At 34.5% G+C, this 21,901-nt stretch overlaps 1 protein-coding gene across 1 annotated transcript; it reads right to left on the bottom strand.

The window, feature by feature from the left end:
• Positions 1-8,276: 8,276 nt before the first annotated feature.
• LOC122721743 (pectinesterase PPME1-like) lies at positions 8,277-9,815 on the bottom strand. Its single transcript, XM_043950390.1, has 4 exons — positions 9,200-9,815; positions 8,861-9,067; positions 8,507-8,754; positions 8,277-8,436 (listed from the first exon to the last, which is right to left on the bottom strand). Exons 1-4 carry the CDS (start codon positions 9,770-9,772, stop codon positions 8,277-8,279), a joined length of 1,188 nt encoding a protein of 395 aa, XP_043806325.1. The 5' UTR covers positions 9,773-9,815.
• Positions 9,816-21,901: the final 12,086 nt, after the last annotated feature.

Genomic DNA, 21,901 nt, shown 5'->3' on the forward strand with positions numbered 1-21,901 from the left:
TTATTACTTTGCTTTTAGAATCAATAAGGGCCCATTGCTTTTAAATTGCTAAAGTGATAAATTGTTTGAATGATTTAGGTCCGTAATTGCTTAAATTGTTTAAACTCACATTTAATCAAGTTGCATGATCTAAACTTGACCACGCGGTTGGCAAGGTTAGAATTAGGTTTCTCTAAGTCTTAATGCAGTTAACAGTTGTTCGATGCTATAATGCCCCAAGGACGTTCCTTGGCAACTTGTTAACTAGTGTCTGATTAGCGAACGTTTCCTAATCAAACTAGAACTAAGGAGGAATTTGGATTGTGAGAAGCGTCTTCCACTTCCAAAACTAATTTATTGGATTAAATAGGAGAGTTAAAGAATCAATGATCAATTCTAAACAATCTGAAATAAGATCCATACTTCAACTAGAAGCTTTTCTCTTATTGATTTACTCATCTTTTAAATTATTGCTTTCTTTTGCTATTTAGTTTTAAATTAGAGGATGTTCCCTAATTAACCTATGCTTAACGAGAGATGTGGAGGGGAGAAGCGTCTTCCACCTCCATAACTAATTTATTGAGTCAAATAAAAGGATATAAGCATCAATGATCAATCCCAACAACTAAAGTGGATCCAACTCTTCAACTAGGCCTTTCTCAATATTGAATTCTCTTTGCTTTATTACTTGCTTAACTTTGCTACTTTTAATTCTAGTTCAGTCATCAAACTTCAAAACCCCCCAATTTACTTTTATTGTCTATTTATTTACTTGGTCTTGATTAGGAAAATAAGTAAGGATCAATTCCCTGTGGATTCGATCCTTTTGCCACTATCTACAATTGTAAAATTGTGGATAACCAAAAAGGTTATTTTTGACCGGCTTCGACAATCGCACAATAAAAAATTGGCGCCGTTGCCGGGGAACTGATTTGACTAATTTATTTTTCTTTCATGATCAGGTCTGGACGCAAAGATACTCTACTTTACGATCCAGAAATAGACCGTACAGCCAAGCAACTAAGGAAGCAAGCCAATCCAAGGAACCAAGCCTCGAGGCCATCGTCATCAACAGCTGCTGCCCAAACAGCACTTGTTGAAACTATTGCCATCCAAGAAATAGCACCTACTGTCCAAAAACCAGTAGCCGCAAAAACTACCCCCTCTGAAGCAGAACCTGCTGAAATTGCTGAACCAGCACAGTCCCCTGCTGAGACAGAATCACCCACTACAGAGATAACACAGCACACTGCTGTGTTTGTCCAAACAGCTGCTGACATGGTAGAATACAACATGCAACATGCTGCCCCTCACCAAAGACTAGCAGAACCTACTGTATATGCTGAAATTCAACTAGAAAATCAAGCATTAAGGGCACCAATTCCAAGGGAAAGAACTCTAAGGGAGTTGGCAGCCCCTATAGGAGACCAAGCACCTCTTTGCATAACCTATCCACCCTTGACAGCACCATTTGAGCTAAAAACAGGTTTGATACACCTCCTACCTAAATTTAGAGGTCTAGAGAATGAAGATCCTCATAAACACTTGAAGGAATTTCACATTGTATGTTCTATCATAAGGCCACAAGGCATATCCGAAGAACATGTGAAATTAAGAGCATTCTCATTCTCTCTTGATGATTATGCCAAAGATTGGCTATTCTACCTACCCCTTGGATCAATCACTTCTTGGGATGGTATGGTGATAAGCGGTTGTCGAAGCCGTCAAAAACAAACCTAATATCAATCAACAAAATAAATTACAGATAGTGGTAATAGGGTCGAACCACAAGGAATTGACACCACGAATTTTCTTTATAATGACTTGGTCAAGTGAATAGCAAATAATTAAAAGAGGGGGGGTTTTGATGATAATGAATTAAAATTAAATAGCAAAAGAAAGCAATAATTTAAATGAATGAAAATCTCAATGGGAGAAGGATTCTAGTTGAAGTATGAGTCTTATTTCAGTTTGTTCAGAATTGATCATTGATTATCTAGGACTCCTATTTTATTTCAATAAATTAGTTTTGGTTGTGGAAGACGCTTCTCACAATCCAAATTCGTCCTTAGTTTTAGTTTGATTAGGAAACGTTCGCTAACCAAACACTAATCAACGAGTTGCCAAGGAACGTCCTTGGGGCATTTAGCATCGAACAACTGTTGATTGCATTAAGACTTAGAGAAACCCAATTCTATCCTTGCCAACCGCGTGGTCAAGTCTAGATTATGCAACTGATTATATATCTGCTCAAATAATCTAAGCAATTACGGACCTAAATCATTCAAACAATTTATTACTCAAGCAATTTAAAAGCAACGGGCCCTTATTGATTCTAAAAGCAAAGTAATAATTATGGAAAAGATCTAGTTGCATAAATATTGAAAGCAAACAAGAGTTTAACAATGGAGTTTTAAATCTCCCAATTCATCACAAATCTGAATTTCCTCAATTTCAACTAGAAAATAATGAAATTAGCCACTCATGGTGGACAAAATATACAAAAGAAAGAAGAAAGAAAGGAAGGTTGTTGCAATTCTGGAGAATTTCTGAAGCTGAGAGATGATCCTGAGATGATGTGGGCTGCCTCCTTTTATAGGTGAGGAATCCCAATCCAATTAGGTTTTGGAATCCTAAATTGGATTGGTCTTTGTCTTTGATCTCTTCTTTAATTGTGAATAAGTCTTCTTCTTGAGGAGGTCTATCTTGAGAGTGACTCTTTGAGATGCCCTATGACTGATCTTGAAGTGTTTGAGAGGGGTTAGGACTTCTTTATTTTAATTCTTGAATTTCTGCACTTTCCCGCTTCTGCTGTATTTTCTACTGTCATTGTGATTGGGGCAGTGATTTGGGCAGATCGCTGCCCAAATCGCTTTCTGTGAGTCAGTCCAGTTTTTGGCTTTCTGTCTCTGCGAGTGATTTGGGCGGTGATTTGGGCAAATCGTCATGCCCAAATCATTTCTGCGTGTTGCCTCCGGGTTTCTGTTGCTGCGGGTGACTTGGCCAATTCATTGACCCGATCAGTCTCCTGTGAGATAGTTCAGGTTTCTGCTTTAGCTTGATCTGGGCAGTGATTTGGCCAAGTTACTGACCCAATCACTTTTCTGTCATTTGGTTGCATTTTTTCTCCACTTTTCCAATTTCTTCCTTTTCTGTAAAAACAAGATAAAAACCATAAATTAAGCTGAAAAATGTGTAAATAAGCAGTAATAAATATACTAAAAATGTGGCTAAATTATGCTTGATCATATGGTAAGAGCTTTTCTGAATAAATATTTTCCAGCTTCTAAAGCCATAGGCATAAGGAGAGAAATAAGTGGCATCAAGCAAAAATAGACTGAAGATTTGTATGATTATTAGGAAAGATTCAAAAGATTGTGCATAAGCTGCCCACAACATGAAATCTCAGATAAATCACTCATAGAATACTTCTATGGAGGTTTGCTACCAACAGAATGAAAATTCATTGATGTAGCATGTGGAGGTTCAATTGAAGATAGAACACCTCAAGCAATTAGAGACCTGATTTCCACACTTGCAGCCGCATCAAGACAATATGGAGATGAAAGGCAGCTGCCAAGAAGAGTTAACGAGGTAAGTACATATGCTCTTACATCTCAAATTTCTGAACTAACCTCTGCTGTGAGAAGTCTTGTCATAGGCCAAGCTCAACAAGCTCAACAATTTCAACAAATAAGGCCATGTGGGATATGTGCACAAGTGGGACATCCAACTGATCAATGTCCCACCCTTTAAGAGGATGACCAGCAAGTAAATGCCATTGGAGGATTTAATGGGCAGCCAAGACATAATCCATACTCCAACACTTACAATCCAAGTTTGAGGGACCATCCCAACTTCAGCTATGCTAGGGCTAACATCTACCAAAATTATCAAAGAAATCCAGCCCAAGCAGCACCTCAAAACTCCAACACGCACCTTGAGGAGATGATGAAGTCATTGGCAAATACTGTGCAAAGTCTCCAACAGCAAATGGGTCAAATAGCCACATCCATGAGCAAACTTGAATCTCAAGGAAAGTTGCCATCCCAAATCGAGGCAAATCCCAAGCAAAATGTAAGCGCCATAATGTTAAGAAGTGGGAAAGAACTTCAAGATGTCAGGGAACTTCAAGATGTCAGGGCTGATGATAGAAGTTCAGAATTGCAAAGACATCTACCTAAAAAAAACTGCCAGAAACTGAGACAGACTGCTGTTTGCCTAAACAGATTGGACAAACGAGCAGACAACATGAAGGCAGGGACAGTCTGCCTAAGCAGACAGAGCACTGTTTGCTCAGACAAACTGAGCAAACAACACCAGCATACCAACAGCAGAGTGCAAACCAGCAGCCAAGCTTCAAGATTCCTCCTCCTTTTCCAAAAAGGTTTGAAAAATCACAAAAAGAGAAAGAAGAAAAAGAGATCCTTGAAACCTTTAGGAAGGTGGAGATTAACATACCCTTGCTTGATGCGGTTAAACAAATACCAAGGTATGCAAAATTCTTGAAAGAGTTGTGCACCAACCGAAGGAAGCTTGTTGAAAAAGAAAAAGTGAGCGTGGGAGAGGTAGTTACAGCTGTCATAAAAAGATAAATACCAGCCAAGTGCAAAGATCGAGGGATGTTTGCCGTTTCTTGTAAAATTGGCAATGTTGGCATAAAGAAGGCCATGTGTGACTTAGGTGCATCAATTAATGTTATACCTCTTTCTATTTATAACTCTTTGAATGCAGGTGCACTTAAGGACACTAGAGTGGTGATCCAATTGGCTGACAGATCCATGGTATATCCCAAAGGCGTTCTTGAAGACGTTCTTGTCCAAGTAGATCAACTTGTCTTCCCAGCAGATTTTTATGTGATTGATATGGAGGAAGACAATAGCAACACCACCTCTGACATATTGCTTGGACAACCCTTCTTGAGCACGGCCAGAACTAAGATTGATGTGCATGATGGCACATTGACCATGGAATTTGAAGGGGAAGTAATAAAATTCAATGTTTATGATGCTATGAAATATCCCCATGACATGTCTCATGTTTATGGTTTAGATATCATTGATTGTTTGAGCCAAGAAATTTTTGATATGGATCATAATGATATGCTAACCAATGATTTTTGCATAGAGGACGGCCAAGAAGATGAAAGAAGCCAAGGAGAGCTGAAACGGACAGCAATGGTCTGCTGCACACAGCAGGTAGACTGTTGTCTACCCAAACAGCTAGCAAAGGCAGAACAGGCGAGCCTCTGTTTGCCCAAACTGGACCAGCAGCCAATTAAGATAGAATGCAGACTGCCCATACCACTCCAGCAAGAAGAACATAGTTTGCCCATACCAGTTGGGCAAAAAGCTCCAACAGAATATTGTTCACCTGAACAGCCAGCAGAGAAGCAACAAACAAAATGTTGTTTGCCCAAACAGTATGAAAGGGCAGAATCCAGCGTGACCAGAATGCTAGCACAAGTGAGTTGCTGTCTGCCCAAACGACAAGAGAGGCCAAAAGCTTGTTTGCCTGAACAGCAGATCTCGATGCAGCGACTTTTGGAATATGCAGAAAACGAGAATCACCTCCATGAACATTCATTCTATGCCCAAACTGATGAACCATGCTACGCAGACATTGTGAATTACCTAGCTACAGGAAATTAACTTACCTTTTGATATGTCCAAGCACACAACAGACAAAATAAAGAAGGATGCAAAGTACTACGTTTGGGATGAGCAATACCTTTGGAAGCATTATTCTGACCAAGTGATAAGGAGGTACATACCAGAGCAAGAGATAGCCTCAGTCCTTACATTCTGTCATTCATACAGTTGTGGTGGACACTTTGGACCACGAAAGACAGCCCACAAAATCCTTGAAAGTGGACTATTTTGGCCTAACATTTTTCGAGATGCCTATTTGTTTTGCAGATCATGTGCACGATGCCAGCAAACTGGAAATCTAAGCAATAAAAATCAAATGCCTCAAAATCCCATCATGGTTTGCGAGATATTCGATGTATGGGGCCATTTCCGCCATCCTTTGGATATACCTATATAATCCTCGCAGTAGATTATGTATCCAAATGGATAGAAGCTAAAGCAATAAGAACCGATGATGCAAAAGCGGTAGTGGATTTTGTGAAAACCAACATCTTTGCTAGGCATGAGGTGCCCAAGGCAATCATCAACGATAGAGGGACTCACTTTTATAACAAGGTAGTGGAAAATCTTCTCAAAAAGCACCATGTTATACACAGAACATCCACAGCCTACCAACCTCAAACGAATGGGCAAGCTGAAGTATCTAATAGAGAAATCAAGGGGGTTATCCAAAATTTTGCATTGGCTATTTTTTACCAAAATTTCCATTAGATACTTCAGCTTGCCCTTTTTGGTTATCCATTGGGTAGTGAAAAATCTTCTCAAAATAACCTTTTTGGGTATCTAATAGATAATTTTGCATTTTAATTATTTTTTTGGATATTTTGGGTATTTTCGTAATTTTGCATATTAGGGTTTTATTTCTATTATAAATAGTCTCCATTGGCTATTAGAAAGACACTTTTCAATCTTTGAGAAATTTCAATAAGACTTTTCGTCTTTTAGTCTATCTTTTCTCTTATTTCGTTTTAGCCAAATGATATTGGTTAAAACTCCTGACGAAGTCTAAATAGTCATTTATGAGTGTTATAAGATTAACGATATATTAGCCTATTAAAAGGACTTTTTAATTCATAGAAAAAAGTTTTGCCAATTATTCTGTATGTTAAGTTATTAGTCTAGATATAATTCATAGTCCAAACGATACCAAATTTGAAGTATATACACTTAAATCTTAAATCCAGTAATAGAAAATATTTTGAAATATATGGAGGATGGTTGTAAACATGAGTTCTATTTCAAAACATTTTTCTACTTACCAATAAATATTTCCTTTTTGACCTTTCAAAAATATTTAGATCTCAAATATAATTATCTCAGATAAAATTTTAAGTTCGTTAAAAATTTTATTTGTGAGATTGTTTTATTGTTATAGATTTGATATTTAAATCCAGTTTTTATATCAACTTATAATAGCTAGATTTTTTACTATAAATAGCTTGCACCTCTACAAAGAAAAGATGCTCCCATTTTCTACTTTATCCTTTCCTTCATTATATTCTCTGTTGGGTTATAAATTAGAACTAAATTTTATTATTCTAATCCTATAAATTAATTTTCTAGAAAATTCTGTTTTGTCCTAGGAAACAGTATCCAACACGACTCAAATTTTATTATTTTATCCTACTTTTACAACAAACTTTAGCATAATATTGTTGATATAGTCTCTACAAAATTATCCGAAATAGAAAGTGGATACTCAAAATGTTATAATCCTTATAAATGGATTGAGTTATGGGTTCATTGCTGGAATTATCCGAGGACGAAATCTTCTTTTTGCGACCTATGGTTGCAAGGGAACAAACTCCTTATTGAGAATATGAAAATCTCTTGAATTGAAGTACTAAAAAACTTTGGTAATTTTTCTTATATTTCTTTTATTGAATTGTTGAACTTAAAAACAAGAGGAAGATATAACCATCTTCTAAAAACAGGAAACTATTAAACAACATGGAGGATTACCCTCCTACCACTAAGGAAAGCTAAAGCTAACTTACACTATCTATATCATGGATTAACCACTAAGAATATGGCTAAATCACTAGCTACATAACTCTTGAAAATAAGAAAACTAACTTGCAAAAAACTAAATTACATTATTTGCTAACACAAAATCAAAATCTTGAATCTAAAAATAGGATCCCATGGTTGAAACCTCAAAATTTTAAAAATTATATATTGGAGCTCTATATCTCATCCACGGTTAGTAAAAATTTGTATATGTCAAAGTTAGTATTGTATAGGGCACATACGTAAGCATAGGTGTGGATGGAGAACTAAATATGAATGGATTATAAATAAGAATTTATAACTTACACTTTTATTTTAAAAAAATCAATATTCATTGTTTTGTTTGACATATATGCATAATTTTTTTTTAATAAAAAGAGGGATCATTTAATACTATTTTTTATTTGAATTGGCCACATACTAAAACAAATAAAAATAAAAAATGAAGTTATGTAAATCCAAAAGGGAACGAACAATTTGCATTATAGTTTTCTTATTCCAATAATTTGGTTTATTTCTACAAAAAATTGATGCCGAAATGTTTGAATGGATCCACTTTGGCAAGATCAGCTACCTGTAAAATAATAATTTGCTTTGTATTCTTCTTGTTCTTCCTCTTTCATATATATTCCCATGTTACACCTTTGGTGGAGGAAGCAACCAACTGCTTCCTTTAATATAACCAAGACTAAGGAAGGGTTTCGCTTCTGCTTCTGTTAGCTGTTTGGCAAATTTAACACGTCCAGCAGGATCAGCACCTGGTCCTGTATTCTTGTATTCTCCAAAAAATACATTCCTGCAAATTTCATTCAATATATTTTTAATATTCATATTATTAGAAAATCTCAAACTTTAAAATTACTCACTTTTCTGATTCAGGGTTCCTATTATTAGTCCACCCTTCAGGATTGACAACCGCACTCATAGTACAATAAGAGTAGACTGTGATGGGCATTGGCATCCATGGTCGACCCAAGAATGCTCCTTTTCCTTTTCCATCTACTTTACAATGTACAAAAGAGTAGCCCACATCTTCCGAATCTTTTTCTCTCGCTTGTGCTGCTATAAACGTTAGTTGATTAGGAACATCTGCTAATACATGTATCTCTGTTTGCTGCATTTAATTTACATAAAATTTCCATATTAATCATACAATGTAAATATTAAGCGTATCAAAAGAAGAATATTTATTGAGTTTAGACTAAAGATTTAAACATTACTAGGTAAATGGATTTTCCTCTTCCAAAAATAAAATCAACGGTGCCTTCGATATAGCAGTCTTTGTAGAAATGAACTCCCCTATCATCACACAGTGTATCTTGAAATCCAATCATTTTAACATTGTATACAGCTGCCATAGTACCGCCTATCCTTAAAGCAAGAGCTTGTTGTAGTTTGCTTACACCATCCGGCCTAGGTGCAGTATTCTAAACCAATAAAATTACAAAACCTATGAATTAATTTGAAAAACCAACATAAAAAATCACATAATACAATATACATAATGATTCAAGAGTAAGTTAGAAAATGAAAGAAAAGAAAAAAAAAAAAAAAGAGACCTCAATGATTAAGTTAGACGCCATGAAAAAATCAGAATCCACTTGTAATGTGGCACTGTAAACAGTTCCGTATTTAGCAGCAGTACCAGCAAATGACAAGGTTGGCTTTTCAGCTCCTGTCCCGACAAACGTAATGAAAGGTTGGTCTTTTTCAATGGTTACTTTCTCAGTGTATTTTCCGGGACCGATATCCACAATAACACGCTCTGTATTTTTTTTTGGAACACTCTTAACTGCTTCAGTTAATGTCTTGAATTCTCCGCTTCCATCTGCTCTAACCTTAATGGTTTTAGGTTTAGCTTCCGCTGCTTCGAGAGCTTTCTCTAAGGTGCCAGCACGATCAGCAAGGGGCTTGACATTAGCATCAAACCATGCTTGTACTCCATCTAGACTTGCTGGGATTGGTGTTTCATCATCAGATCTAGCCGCGGTCGCTGCAAGAACAATGACAAAGACGATATATTGGGAGAAGGAAATGAAATTAAGTTGCTTTTTATCCATCTCTCGTTGATAGATTTTGGGAAGGTGTTGCTTGTTTCTTAAGTGAAGGAAGATGGGAAATTTATAGGCCATTTAGTTTAGAGAAAGTCTTAATGATGCAAGAAATTTGGAGAGCTTTTAGGCTGTGGTATTCTCTAGCTACTCGTTTGTAGCGCTTGGAGAGCATTTCTCACTTCTTTACTTTGAATTTGTGGCTCATCTTATCTTTCGGTTGTGTAATTTATTTATTTTTTGCACCAAGTTTATTCATGTTTAAACTTGAGAAATTAACGTTATGTCTTAATTAGAGTGGACGATAAAGTCATCCTCACACAAATAAAATAATATCCCATGTAATTTTCAACTAGAATTTTTTATCAGTCCTTTAATCCTTAAGAACTATTATGGGTTAATTTTATCAAGTTCCACGATTTAAATAGATAGTTATATTAATATTGTGGTTAGCGTTTTTTCATTTTATAAAGATTTTTAAAACTTTATTTTCAATCTTATTAAAATATATTCAAACTCTAATTAAATTTGAATAATTTTATTTTTCTAAAACATAAATAATTATTACATATATTTTGTTATATATTTTTTACATTTAAAACATAATATGATAATATTAAAATGTTTTTTTTTAAATCTTTTTTTTTGTGATTTTGAAACTTATTTATTGATTAAAATAGAATTTAAAAATTATGCGATATAAATTAAAATTGAGCAATGCATGTTTATAGTACACGTATATAGTTGAGAGAACAAAGAAATCTAGCAATAATACTCAACTAAAAATTTATTAAATTTTCAATATAAATTTAAGTTGATCTTGTTAATTATGTTAAGAGATTATAAGTGAGAAAATGCTGTTAAAAAAGAAAAGAAATGAAAATGACATTTAAAATCATCAATATGATTTTTTTGGGATTTATTAATAAAATTGTTGTAAAAATTAGTTTACAGTTTAAAGATTTATACTTACTTATAAATATTTATAATTGACCTTTTAAAAATGTTTAAATCTCAAATATAATTATCTCATATGATAAAATTTTATGAACGTTGAAAAATTTATTGGAGATATTTTTTGCTATTACAAATTTGATATTTAAATCTAATTTTAAATAGATTAGTGTCCAATGCAGGTTTTATTATTCTATCAAACGTTTACAACAAACTTCACATGCATAATAACATGCCACTGAAATTTAGTTTAGGACAATAAATAAGGGTACGATTTGGGAGACAATCCAATATTACAGGCTTGTCCAAACCTATAGAATCACAATTACGTTTCTTTTAATTTTTCAATTTTTAATTTATTTATTATTTTTTAGAGCAGATTGGACATTCTAAGCAATTTAAAAATTTTAAAAATTTTTTTGAAGTTAAGTTGTTATTTTTAAAATTACTCTTAAAGAAAGATAAGTTTTTATTCTTTTTTTTGAAATGGAGGTAAGTTTTTATTCTACTTGGTTTTATTTGTCTATTTTTATTATTAAAATAATAAAATTAAAATTAAAATTAAAACCTAATTTCTTTCTCTCTCCTTATTTTTCTTCTTCCTCTCTCGCTCCTATCAATCTCCAAAATGATAAATGAAACAACCCGATCCAAACTGATCCAAATAATTTTTGAATCCACTTTCTACCTAGCTTAAAATTGTGCATCTCAATTAAGTAACTGGATATTACACTCCCCTATTAAATTTGCGACATCCTCATCGCAACTGATAAATTTTATTAAGTTCCACAATTTAAATAGATAGTTATATTAATAATATCGTCAACGTTTTTTCATTTTATAAAAACTTTTAAAACTTTATTTTCAATTTTTTAAAATTATTATAATTTCCTGCCCCTAATTTATAAACTAATTAACTTAATTATTACTCGAATTGTTGCCTCTCAATTTAGATGGATATAGCATAGGTTTTTCTTGACTTCAATTTGCACTAAGAAATTATTTAACTGCAATTTTTTTTTTTAACTTTTATAGAACTATTGGTAATAAATCTTAAATTATAATTACATTTTTGCTCTCGACCCTTATGTATTTTTTTTTATTTTAAATTTTATTTATTTTCTACTTATTTTAAATAAAAATATACTTTTTGCAAGTATTGTTCTTTTTTTTTCTAATAAATATTTATTATTGATCTTTTAAAAATGTTTAGATATCAAATATAATTAGTTCATCTAATAAGATTTTATAGAGGTTGAAAATTTTATTTGTGAGTTTTTTCGCTATTATAGGTTTAATATTTAGATTTAATTTTAGATCTGAAAAGTATTTTTAGTCTCCTCAAATTAATTTAGAACAGAAGATGATGTACATTAAAGTATCATCCTTGTATAATACTAAAAATCCTAGTTTAACTTAAATAATAGTAACCAAAATAAGATGGAAAAGTTTTTTCAAAAAAAAGTCGAGTATGATATGTCAATGTAGCTGAGGATTTTCTTGATCACTATCAGATTTGAAACTGGACTCTAATTCTTCTCGTCAAATACGTTATATCTATAACGTAATCCATAACACAGTACATTTATTTTCTTCTTGTCTTGTGAACTTAGTTATATTCACGATTCTTTTTAATTTTAGAATGTAGAGTCATGTCTTGTGAACTTAGTTATGCTCACGATTATTTTTAATTTTAGAATGTAGAGTCCAAACACATTTTTTCTTTTATTATTATCCAATCGTTACTTATCCTACAAAGATATTAAAACGCAAATAAGTCAATCTGTTTTAACTAGAATCAAATTCAAAATCTAAGTGTTTTAAAAACATTAAAACTACACAATATGCAGATTATCAATTTCTCCACACTTAGCCTTAAGCATGTACTCATTTATCATTATCTCAAAATTCACATGCAGTTATCTACAATCCTTAAAATTAATTGCTCAAAGAGTTAAACTAAATCACATTAACCAACTAGCATGTCACAAGATCTCATCAATGTATACAAATCATAAAAGAAATATTAATAGTCTTTAAAGCCAAAATACAACAAACTCATTTTTAATATGTGAGCACAGAATTTAGTTCAATAATTTTTCAAGTTAATGTTGAAAGAAAAATATACCCAACGAACCAAGAAAGTCTCTAAAATTGTAATTTTCATCAAGGAATAAAAGGATTCAGTTTTCTTTCTCTCTAAATACGAATATAATTCTCTCAATCATAGACTTTCTGTAATACCCGGCTAGAGTCCAGCACCGGAATTCCTGTTGTCTGGTGGAATTCGGGGTGTCGGAATTCTATAAAACAGGTAGGATTGATGTTTTACTAGGTGGTGTGATTTGTGTTGATGTTTTCAGGTTAATGGAAGTGAGTTTTGAGTTGAAATGACCTAAGGCAGTTGAGCCAAGTTCGGCCGCCGAAGGTAAGTTCGGCCGCCGAAAGTGTTCGGCTTCCGAAGTGCAAGTTCGGCCCCCGAATGTTGCATGATTTTGCATGCGATTGGGCAGCCGAAGCTGAGGTGGCCAGCCAGCTGAGTCATGTATTTTGACAGATGTTAGCCTCAGATTCTTGCCATGGAATAGGCCACGTCTCTTATGACTCATCTGTACATGTTTTGGTGATTGTACCGAAGGTTGAGGTGTTTGCAAAGGTGTTGAAAGTTGAGAGAAACTCAAGCTACGGTTTTGAGTGTGTGAAGAGACGTTGCTCCGTTTCCCTTGTTCAGTCCGTGCATCTTCCTGTTTACAGAGGTAAGGGAAGATCTAGTACCTGTTTATATGGTTTCTGACGGTTTATGGGGTTAAAGGAAAGAGATGCATGCTTAGGTTAGTAAGAGTGGTTTTAATGATTTATGCATGTATATATGTTTATGTGTTATGTTTGTTTTGTTGTTTGGGGTTATTAGATAGTTTTGGACCCCTGTGATCATATACTTGAGTATATGTGTGTTGGTTGAATAGTTGAAATATGCACGTTTGGAGAAATTGAAGGGAAGAAGGAGATGGTTTGCCATTGAAGCTGAGTTCTGGATGAACTCAGGTTCGGCAGCCGAAAGTTCATTCGGCCGCCGAACCTTCTGCATGGTGGCTTGGTTGCCACAGCTTGCCCCCGAGTGTTTTTGCATGTTCGGCTCTGTTTGGGGGATTCGGCCGCCGAAGGTGCCGCCGAAGGTGCTTGAGTTTCGTCTCTGGAGAGGACATTCGGCCGCCGAACCTGCCGCCGAAAGTGTTCTGTCCAGTTTTTGCATGAGTTTTAGAGTGAGATTAAGGGGATTCTTGGGTAGTTCAATAGAGTTATTTTAAGGTAGTTTGGTCCCTCATTTAAGTCTTTATGTGTTTATACAGACCAGAGGAACCAGAGAGAGCAGCAGTGAGTACTGCTCCAGAGTTTACTGAATCTGCAGAGTCAGTCCAGAGCCAGAGGTGAGTGGAACTAAACTTAGTGCTTTTAATGAAACAATGAAATGTGTTAGCATATCTCATGCATCATGATTATGGAAATAGGGTGACTGCATTAGTATTCACGAATATGTTGCATTGCATTGTTAATTGTTAGTGTGAGTAAATGCTGAATGATCCAATAGTCTCTGAGTTAAGACCAGGAGCCTTTGACTACGCCCTGGCAGGTATAGTAAAGACCAGGAGCCTTTGACTACGCCCTGGCAATGGTAGGTACAGAGGTGTTATACACATATACATATATGACAGGAAGACCAGGTGCTCGATTCTACGCCCTGGCACGGAAGTTACTGAGGCTATGTGGTGACAGGTTTACTCTTGATGTGGCTTGTCTGTGTTATGACGCATTCCATGAGATCATATGTTATGACTGATTTTATTATTCTACTCACTGGGCTATAGAGCTCATCCCACTCCCTTAATCCCAGTCTTGCAGGATTCAGTGTACAGTGTGCAGGGACAGTTCAGCAGAGTACAGGAAGAGTAAAGAGAATTGTAATAGCATAGAATGGACATGTAATGTTAAAAAGATGTACTAGTTGTGTATACAGTTAGAAATGTGCTTGACCTAGTGATGTATGTTTTGTACACGATCTGTATTTGTATATATGTTTTCTTGTATGTGAAGACCAGGCTTAACAGGTATGAGTTAACCCATCTAGAGCAAGCTCTAGCCAGGGGTACAGAGTACAGAGTACAGAGTACAGAGTACAGTGATAGTGCATGCACAGGTTAAGCCTTGGTTTAAAACCGAGTTTTTTTTTCACAGGAAAATGTATGATCATGTATAAGATTTACAGGTACACAGAGAGTATAGCAGGCTTGCTACGGGTTCTGGCGGCCTTAAGCCGACCTGAATCCTAGCGCCGGTGACGGTCCATTTCGGGGTCGTTACACTTTCTCCATCCACAATGGTCGCCCCTTGCTTAAGAGAATAAATGTCGTAACATTGTTCTTCATTGAGACTCACCAAAACAAGTTGAGCAAAGTTTCATAATGTATTAATAAAACAGTCCGGCCCAAACTAGCCCAAATAACTTTTCGGCCTACTTTCCACTTTGTCCAAAATGATTAAGTCAATTTATTTAGTAGTTTCGTGCTAGTTATTATATACAATTTAGATTTTCTATAATCTGACGATGTGGGACAGAAGCTGCTGCGGAAGCCTCAAGCAGGTAGCTGACCGTTACAATTAACATATATGTTATATCAGTTTATTTAAATAGAAGTTTGTACATTTTTACCTATAAAGACAAATGCTAGAATCGCTCATGCATTGCAAAAAAAGATAAGAGGAAGTCCTTTATGCTAGTTACCTAATATAATTCAATCTAACTCTAAAAGTCATAACTCTATATTAAGAAATTGAGTGATTTAGTTTAAATAATTCGGTTGCAATTATTAATCAAATTTGAAATCTTCTTTCCGTAATGCAATTAATTAACTAAATCTACACGTTTGTTGGGATTATTAATTAATTAGAAATTAATTTAGCATTTTGCAAATTAATTTAATTTTAAAGAAGAATTGATAAGATTAGCTTGTTTGAATACTTTAATCAAACAATTGAAAATTAAGTTAATTACCTTTTAAATCAAAGATCAATTGATAAACCTCTTAATTTAAATTACTTTCGGCTGAGTTTTTATTAATTGTTTATCTTATTATTCTATCACACATATTTTTCTCTTTTTTGAGTCAAAATTTTCAATTGAACTTTCTTTTTTTTCTTTTTTTATTTTAAAAATTATTTTTCTTATCTTTTTTTATATGTCTTTTAAAATAAATAAATTTAAAATTTCTATGAGATCGACAATTATTCACTCTATCTACAAGAATTATTAAGTGAAATTAGTTATAATTGATAGATTCAACGACCATCAATAGTTTGTTGATGGATTTATTAAATGAAAGAAGATCTCAATTTGTAGTGAATAGGAGTGGCGTGGACTAAAGAGAATATTGATACATATGAGGCTAGGAGAGCTTCATTAATTTTCGTTTTTGGCTTTGCCTTTTATTTTGTTTACAGGCGATTCTTATTCTTTTGCGGTCTTGTTTTGTGTTCAACGTTTACACAGTCAATACCTGCACACCATATATAGATAGTGTAGTCGTATGAGTACTTAATTATTTTAGTTTTCTCGTTTTAGATTCACAAATTTACTTGCATTTTTTTATTATTTTTTTTTTTAATACATATAAGAGGCAGGTAAGTTAATAAATAGTTTGATAATTATTTTAAAAATTAAAATAAATTACAATTTGACACAAAATACGAATACGAATACAAATTAAATTTATTTTATATGACACATGGAAAAATACATTTATTTTTTATATTTGATTTATTAAATTAATTTAGAGACCTTACCATAAATGACTTTAATATTATTGAATTAAAAATTAAAATTTATTTTTTTAAAAAAAAATAAATATAAGCCTTCATCTAGAAAATAACTTAAATTTGAAAATATTTTCTACAGAAAATATTTTTTATGTAATTTTTATTATTTAATTTTAATTTAAAAAATAAAATAGATTAAAAAATTTTATATAGAGATGTCCTGATAACAAATTCTAAGGGTAGAAGTGTAAGTAATTTTTCTTAAAATAGTTTAATTTTTTTATTAATAAATATTTTTTGTTGATAAAATCATTTAAGTATTTCAAATATTAAAAAATATGAAAAATATTATAAAACAAGCGGATGCTAAATATTTAATCTAATGATTATTAAATTCATTAATATATGAAATTAAACTTATATTAGTGAAAAATTTTCTTCATATTATTTTATTTAACTAACCGAACTCTATTTGAATGAGTTTGAGTCTCATGTAATTAGGTTTGAGCAGGTTGAATTTTAGATTAATATTCATAAAAATTCAGTTTCAGTGTCTTATTGATTGTCATCGAAACCATTAAAAATAAATTTTTATTTAAAATAAAATTTGTGATGATGACAAGTAGGGTCGATCCCACAGAAATTAATAAGTAAATTAATTATATTGATTGAATAAAATAAAATAAAATAAAAAGACGGAGATTTTGAATATAGAGAAGTGAAAATAAATAAAATTAATTCAAAGAAATAAATAATTAAATTTAACAAATATTCAGTAAAAAGGATTAATTTTAGTTTTTACTTTATTGGTTGATCATACGTATAAAAATAATCTATAATTAATTATTGATAAATTAGTTATAGATATTCAATTCTTTTTTCGATTTTAAACTAGTTAAGAAACACTCGTTAATTAGCTTTAATTTTTGAACAACTATAGGAGACGTTTCTAGAATTTAATCCAATTACAGCATTCAGATTTAGAAGAACCTGATTATAACTAACAAATGAAACGCTCGATTCATTTAAATTAGATTATATTGTTCTTTATGAGAGTTTTACGCAACCTAATTCACCACTTATTTTAAATTAAACTAAACATGGATTTAATCAATCTGAATAATAATATATTATTTTAAAAATTGTGTAATGGACCCTTATTGCAATAATTAATAAAATAATAATTAACACTAGTTACAAAAGCAATATAAACATCAAGAACAATTGAAGAAACAATAAAATCACATAAATCTGATAACCGATTGAACTGAAACCTTAATTATCTTTTAACTGAAAGAAGGAACTTAGTCAGATATATTTATGGCTGAAACATCACAATGAGAAGAGTGTTTTCGGCTTCCTAAACTAATTAAGAATGGAGGATGAAAAATGAGATGAGATACATCAGAATGTCATCTTTTATAGTGTTAAGAGTCCTAACTTAACCTAAATATAAGTAGCTAAAATCAAAATTGAGTATTATTCGCAGATAAAAGTTATTTGTTTGTTTTTTGAATTTGAAACTGGATTATGTTTGTCAAGTATGCTATGACCATAACGTAGTCCATAACATAGTTCGTCTGAAAATTATAGTTTAAATATGACTCTACCTCTCATCTTTCTATAAATTTGATTGTGTACACGTTTGATTTCAGAATGTAGAGTTTTCAGAATATAAAATTCAAATTGAATATTTTTTTCTTGTTATTCTCCAATCCTTATTTAACCTATTATGATATCAAAATTCAAACGAATCAACCTATTTTAAATAAAATTAAATTTAATATCTAAGTGTTTTAAAATATTAAAATTATAAAATATGCATATTATAAATTTCTACACATTTAAATTAAATTTGTCCTTAAGTATATACTCATTAATCAGAAAATACTCACAAAGCTATTCATGATCAATGACTCAAAGAGTTGAGTTAATTTACTTTAAACAACTAGCATGCCATAGCAAAATCTCATAAATATATACAAATCAAAATACGTAGCTAAAATAAACTTAATCGACTAATATTTGTCAAACTCAACTAACAGTTGTCACAATAATGTTAACAGGGCAAGTATAAGCCCCGAATCCTTACACCCATAAAGGTTGTATAGAACTTCACATGTGCATGTTCTTGTATTTTGATCTAATATATGTCAGGACAAGAGTTAGCGTTAGCTGACTAAATATTAAATGAGTTAGATGCTGAATAAGTCTGAATGAAATGTCTTTATTGAAAGTACAAATTGTAATACCCGGCTAGACCCCGGTATCGGAATTCCTACGTTCCGGCGGATTTTCCGTTGGAAGTCGGGATTCGAGGATGTCGGAACTTGCCCTAAGGGTATAAGAAAGGTTTTTAAGATGTTTTTAAGTGTTTTTATCATGTTTGCATGTTTTGAGTTACGAAAATTGAGTTTTGAAATGAAAAGGCCAAGGGGACAAAAGCCAGGTTCGGCCGCCGAAAGTTGCATGGTTTCGCATGCACGTTAGGCCGCCGAAGGAAGAGTCGGTTGGTCACTACAAAAGCCCCTTTGCCCGAGACGTGAGTGTTAAACACTCTGTTTTTGGGTCAAAGGTAGGTTCAAGCTCTCCTTGGTGTGATTTCTCATGTTTTCCTCAAATCTTGCATGTTTTAACTTGATTTGAGCTTTGTTTTAGAGATTGGAGCAAAAGGAAGCAAAGTTGAGCACTTGGAGATTTTGATTGAGTTTTTCCCCATCTCCAAGCTTGGATCATCAATCCTCTAGTTCTTCAAGAGGTAAGCATGGATCCTCACCTCCCCTTATGTTTAAAGCAAGTTTTAGAAGTTTTGGAGAGGTTTATGGCATGTTTTGGGGTATATGCATGAGTTTGAGCATATGTTGCTCATATGCGTTTTGTTGTTGTTTTTGGGGCTTGAACTAGTGTTTTAGGCCTCTATATGCATGAGTTATGTTATATGTTAGTTGAGAAGTGTTGGTATGCATGTTATGGGTGTTTGATAGGATTTGGAGGCTGAGAGCATGAGTTGTGCTCGGATTCTGCCTTTCTGGAGAATCCAGGTTCGGCCGCCGAACCCCTTGTGGAGGCAGTTTCGGCTGCCAAACCTTGCCCCCGAAAGCTAGGCTTTTGGGTGAGAAAGGGGCTTTCGGCCGCCGAAAGAGGGAGTTCGGCCGCCGAAAGTGCATGAGTTTCGTCTCTGGACGAGACTTTTGGCCGCCGAAAGTGCCCAGTCCAGCCTTCTTTTGCCCATTTTTCCATGCATGCCTATGATGTTTTAGAGGGGTTTTGGGGAGATAGTAGGAGTTATGTTTAAGTAAGTTTGGTCCTCATTTGAGTCCACCTGTGTAGGTACGGACCCGAGAGACCAAGGAGGCCCACAGAGTTAGAGTTACAGAGACTGCTCAGCAGTTGACAGAGGTGAGTGGAACAGAACTTTATTTTAAAAGTTAAGAACTGTTTTAGCATGATTCATGCATCATTGCCATGTTTATTAGGATGCTTTGCATTAGTATTCACCAAGTTGATGCATTGCATTATTACTTGTATATGTGGATTGGACCGAGGCGATCTCAATAGCCCATAAGTCTGTCATTATTGTATGTCCTGTGTGAGCTCCTTTGGGGCCGGGCATTTACCTTGGATGAGTCCTGTGAGAGCCCTTATAGGGTCGGGCACCATGAGTAGTTAGTGAAAGACCTGTGTGAGCTCCTTTGGGGGCCGGGCACTGACAGAGGGAGTTTTGGGATCATGTCCAATCCGAGATGTGAAATGTTTGTGCAGTGCTGCATCATATGATAGCATGTTTTAAATGTGATGTTTTTTATGATTCCGCTCACTGGGCTTTAGCAGCTCATCCCTCTCCCTAACCCCAATTTTTCAGGGCCTCAGAGAAGAGAAAGAGAAAGAGAAAGCAAGGGTAAAAGTATATGTAATAGTATAGAATAGTGGACATGATAATGATGTACAGTACAGAGTTTATGTAATGTATAGAAATGATGTAATAGCAAGTTATGTATTGAGTTATAGAATTGTGCTTGGCCCTAGTGTATGTCTATCCCTTTGCACATGATCATTTTATGATTGAGATAATGTTGTTATGATGCGCTAGGCTTGGTGCATGGTAGTCTTTCTATCTCTGTAGTTACTGTATGGTACCATAGCAGGTATCACTCTTCGAGTGCATACAGACAGAGCATGCATAGTCCAGGCTTAGTTGATGAGAAAAGAAAAGATAGTCAAGCAAAGAAAAAAAAAAGAGTAAGTAACAGTTTTAAGCTTAAGTATGATCATGTATGGGATTTATCAGGTACACAGAGTTGACAGTAGGCTTACTACGGGTCCCGGCGGCCCTAAGCCGATCTGGATCCTAGTGCCGGTGATGGTCCGGTAAGCGGGCTGTTACAGATTGGTATCAGAGCATAGGGCCTCTAGAGTACGGTGTGCTGAGCTAAGAGGCTCAGGGATTAGAGATATCTCACATCGGAAAGAGGTTGTTTTAGAGGGCAAGCACAATAGGAAGATCATGTCCACTAGGATAGGATGTTGAGTCCTGTCTTGATGTGTAATGCCATGATGTTATGCATGTGCATTTAATGATATGCTATGCTATGAGTTGAGGGTTCATGTTGTTACATGGATCCTATGATGCTAACGTTCATGTTATGTTTTCAGAAGCTAAGATGAGAGGAACCCGTCGATCAGCTAGATTGACTGGAGCTCCGCCCGAGAATGAGGGTATGGAAGGGCGTCCCCCTGCTTTGCCAAGAGCTATGTCCCAAAGGGCAGGCAGAGAAAGATCATCAAGGGACCCTAGAAGGTCTTTTGATGAAAGCAGGAGGGAGACAGAACAGAGAAGAAGATCTAGTGATACAAGGGAAGAGATGGATGTGGATCCAAGAAGGGATGGAGGGTTAGGTGTTGGCACTACGGAGGAGGATGTGGGATCATCACAGGGAGGCGGTCAGGCCTCGGGGTATGGTTATCCACCCCACTATCAGCCCTACCCACAGGGCCCAGGATATTCGATGGGAGGTACATCGGATTATCCTAGTTTTCACCCATATCCCACATATATGCCTTATCCACCGTATTACCCCCCATATCCACCATATCCCATGTATCCACCCTCACCTTTTTACCCCAGTCCAGCATACTCTACACCAGAAAGTTCTGCACCTCCCCCACCACCACCAGTGGTACAACCAGAAGCCCCAGTTATCCAAACACCTCAACCTGGCCCATCTGTGAGGAGCAAGGTAAAGATGACTGATTACCTAAAGTTAGATGCTCCTAAGTACCAATCAGGAGATGATCCGTTTGAGTACATCAAAGCAGTCAAGATGATAGCAGATGAGCTAGGGGCAGATGATACCAGAGCCATTCAGATGGCAGGGTTCACTTTAAAATGTAAGAAGGCGAAGGAATGGTTTGGCGTCTATGTGGACCCTAGGTTGGATACCATGT

Source organism: Manihot esculenta, chromosome 14, assembly GCF_001659605.2.
Source record: "Manihot esculenta cultivar AM560-2 chromosome 14, M.esculenta_v8, whole genome shotgun sequence".
NCBI classification, from domain to species: Eukaryota; Viridiplantae; Streptophyta; class Magnoliopsida; order Malpighiales; family Euphorbiaceae; genus Manihot; species Manihot esculenta.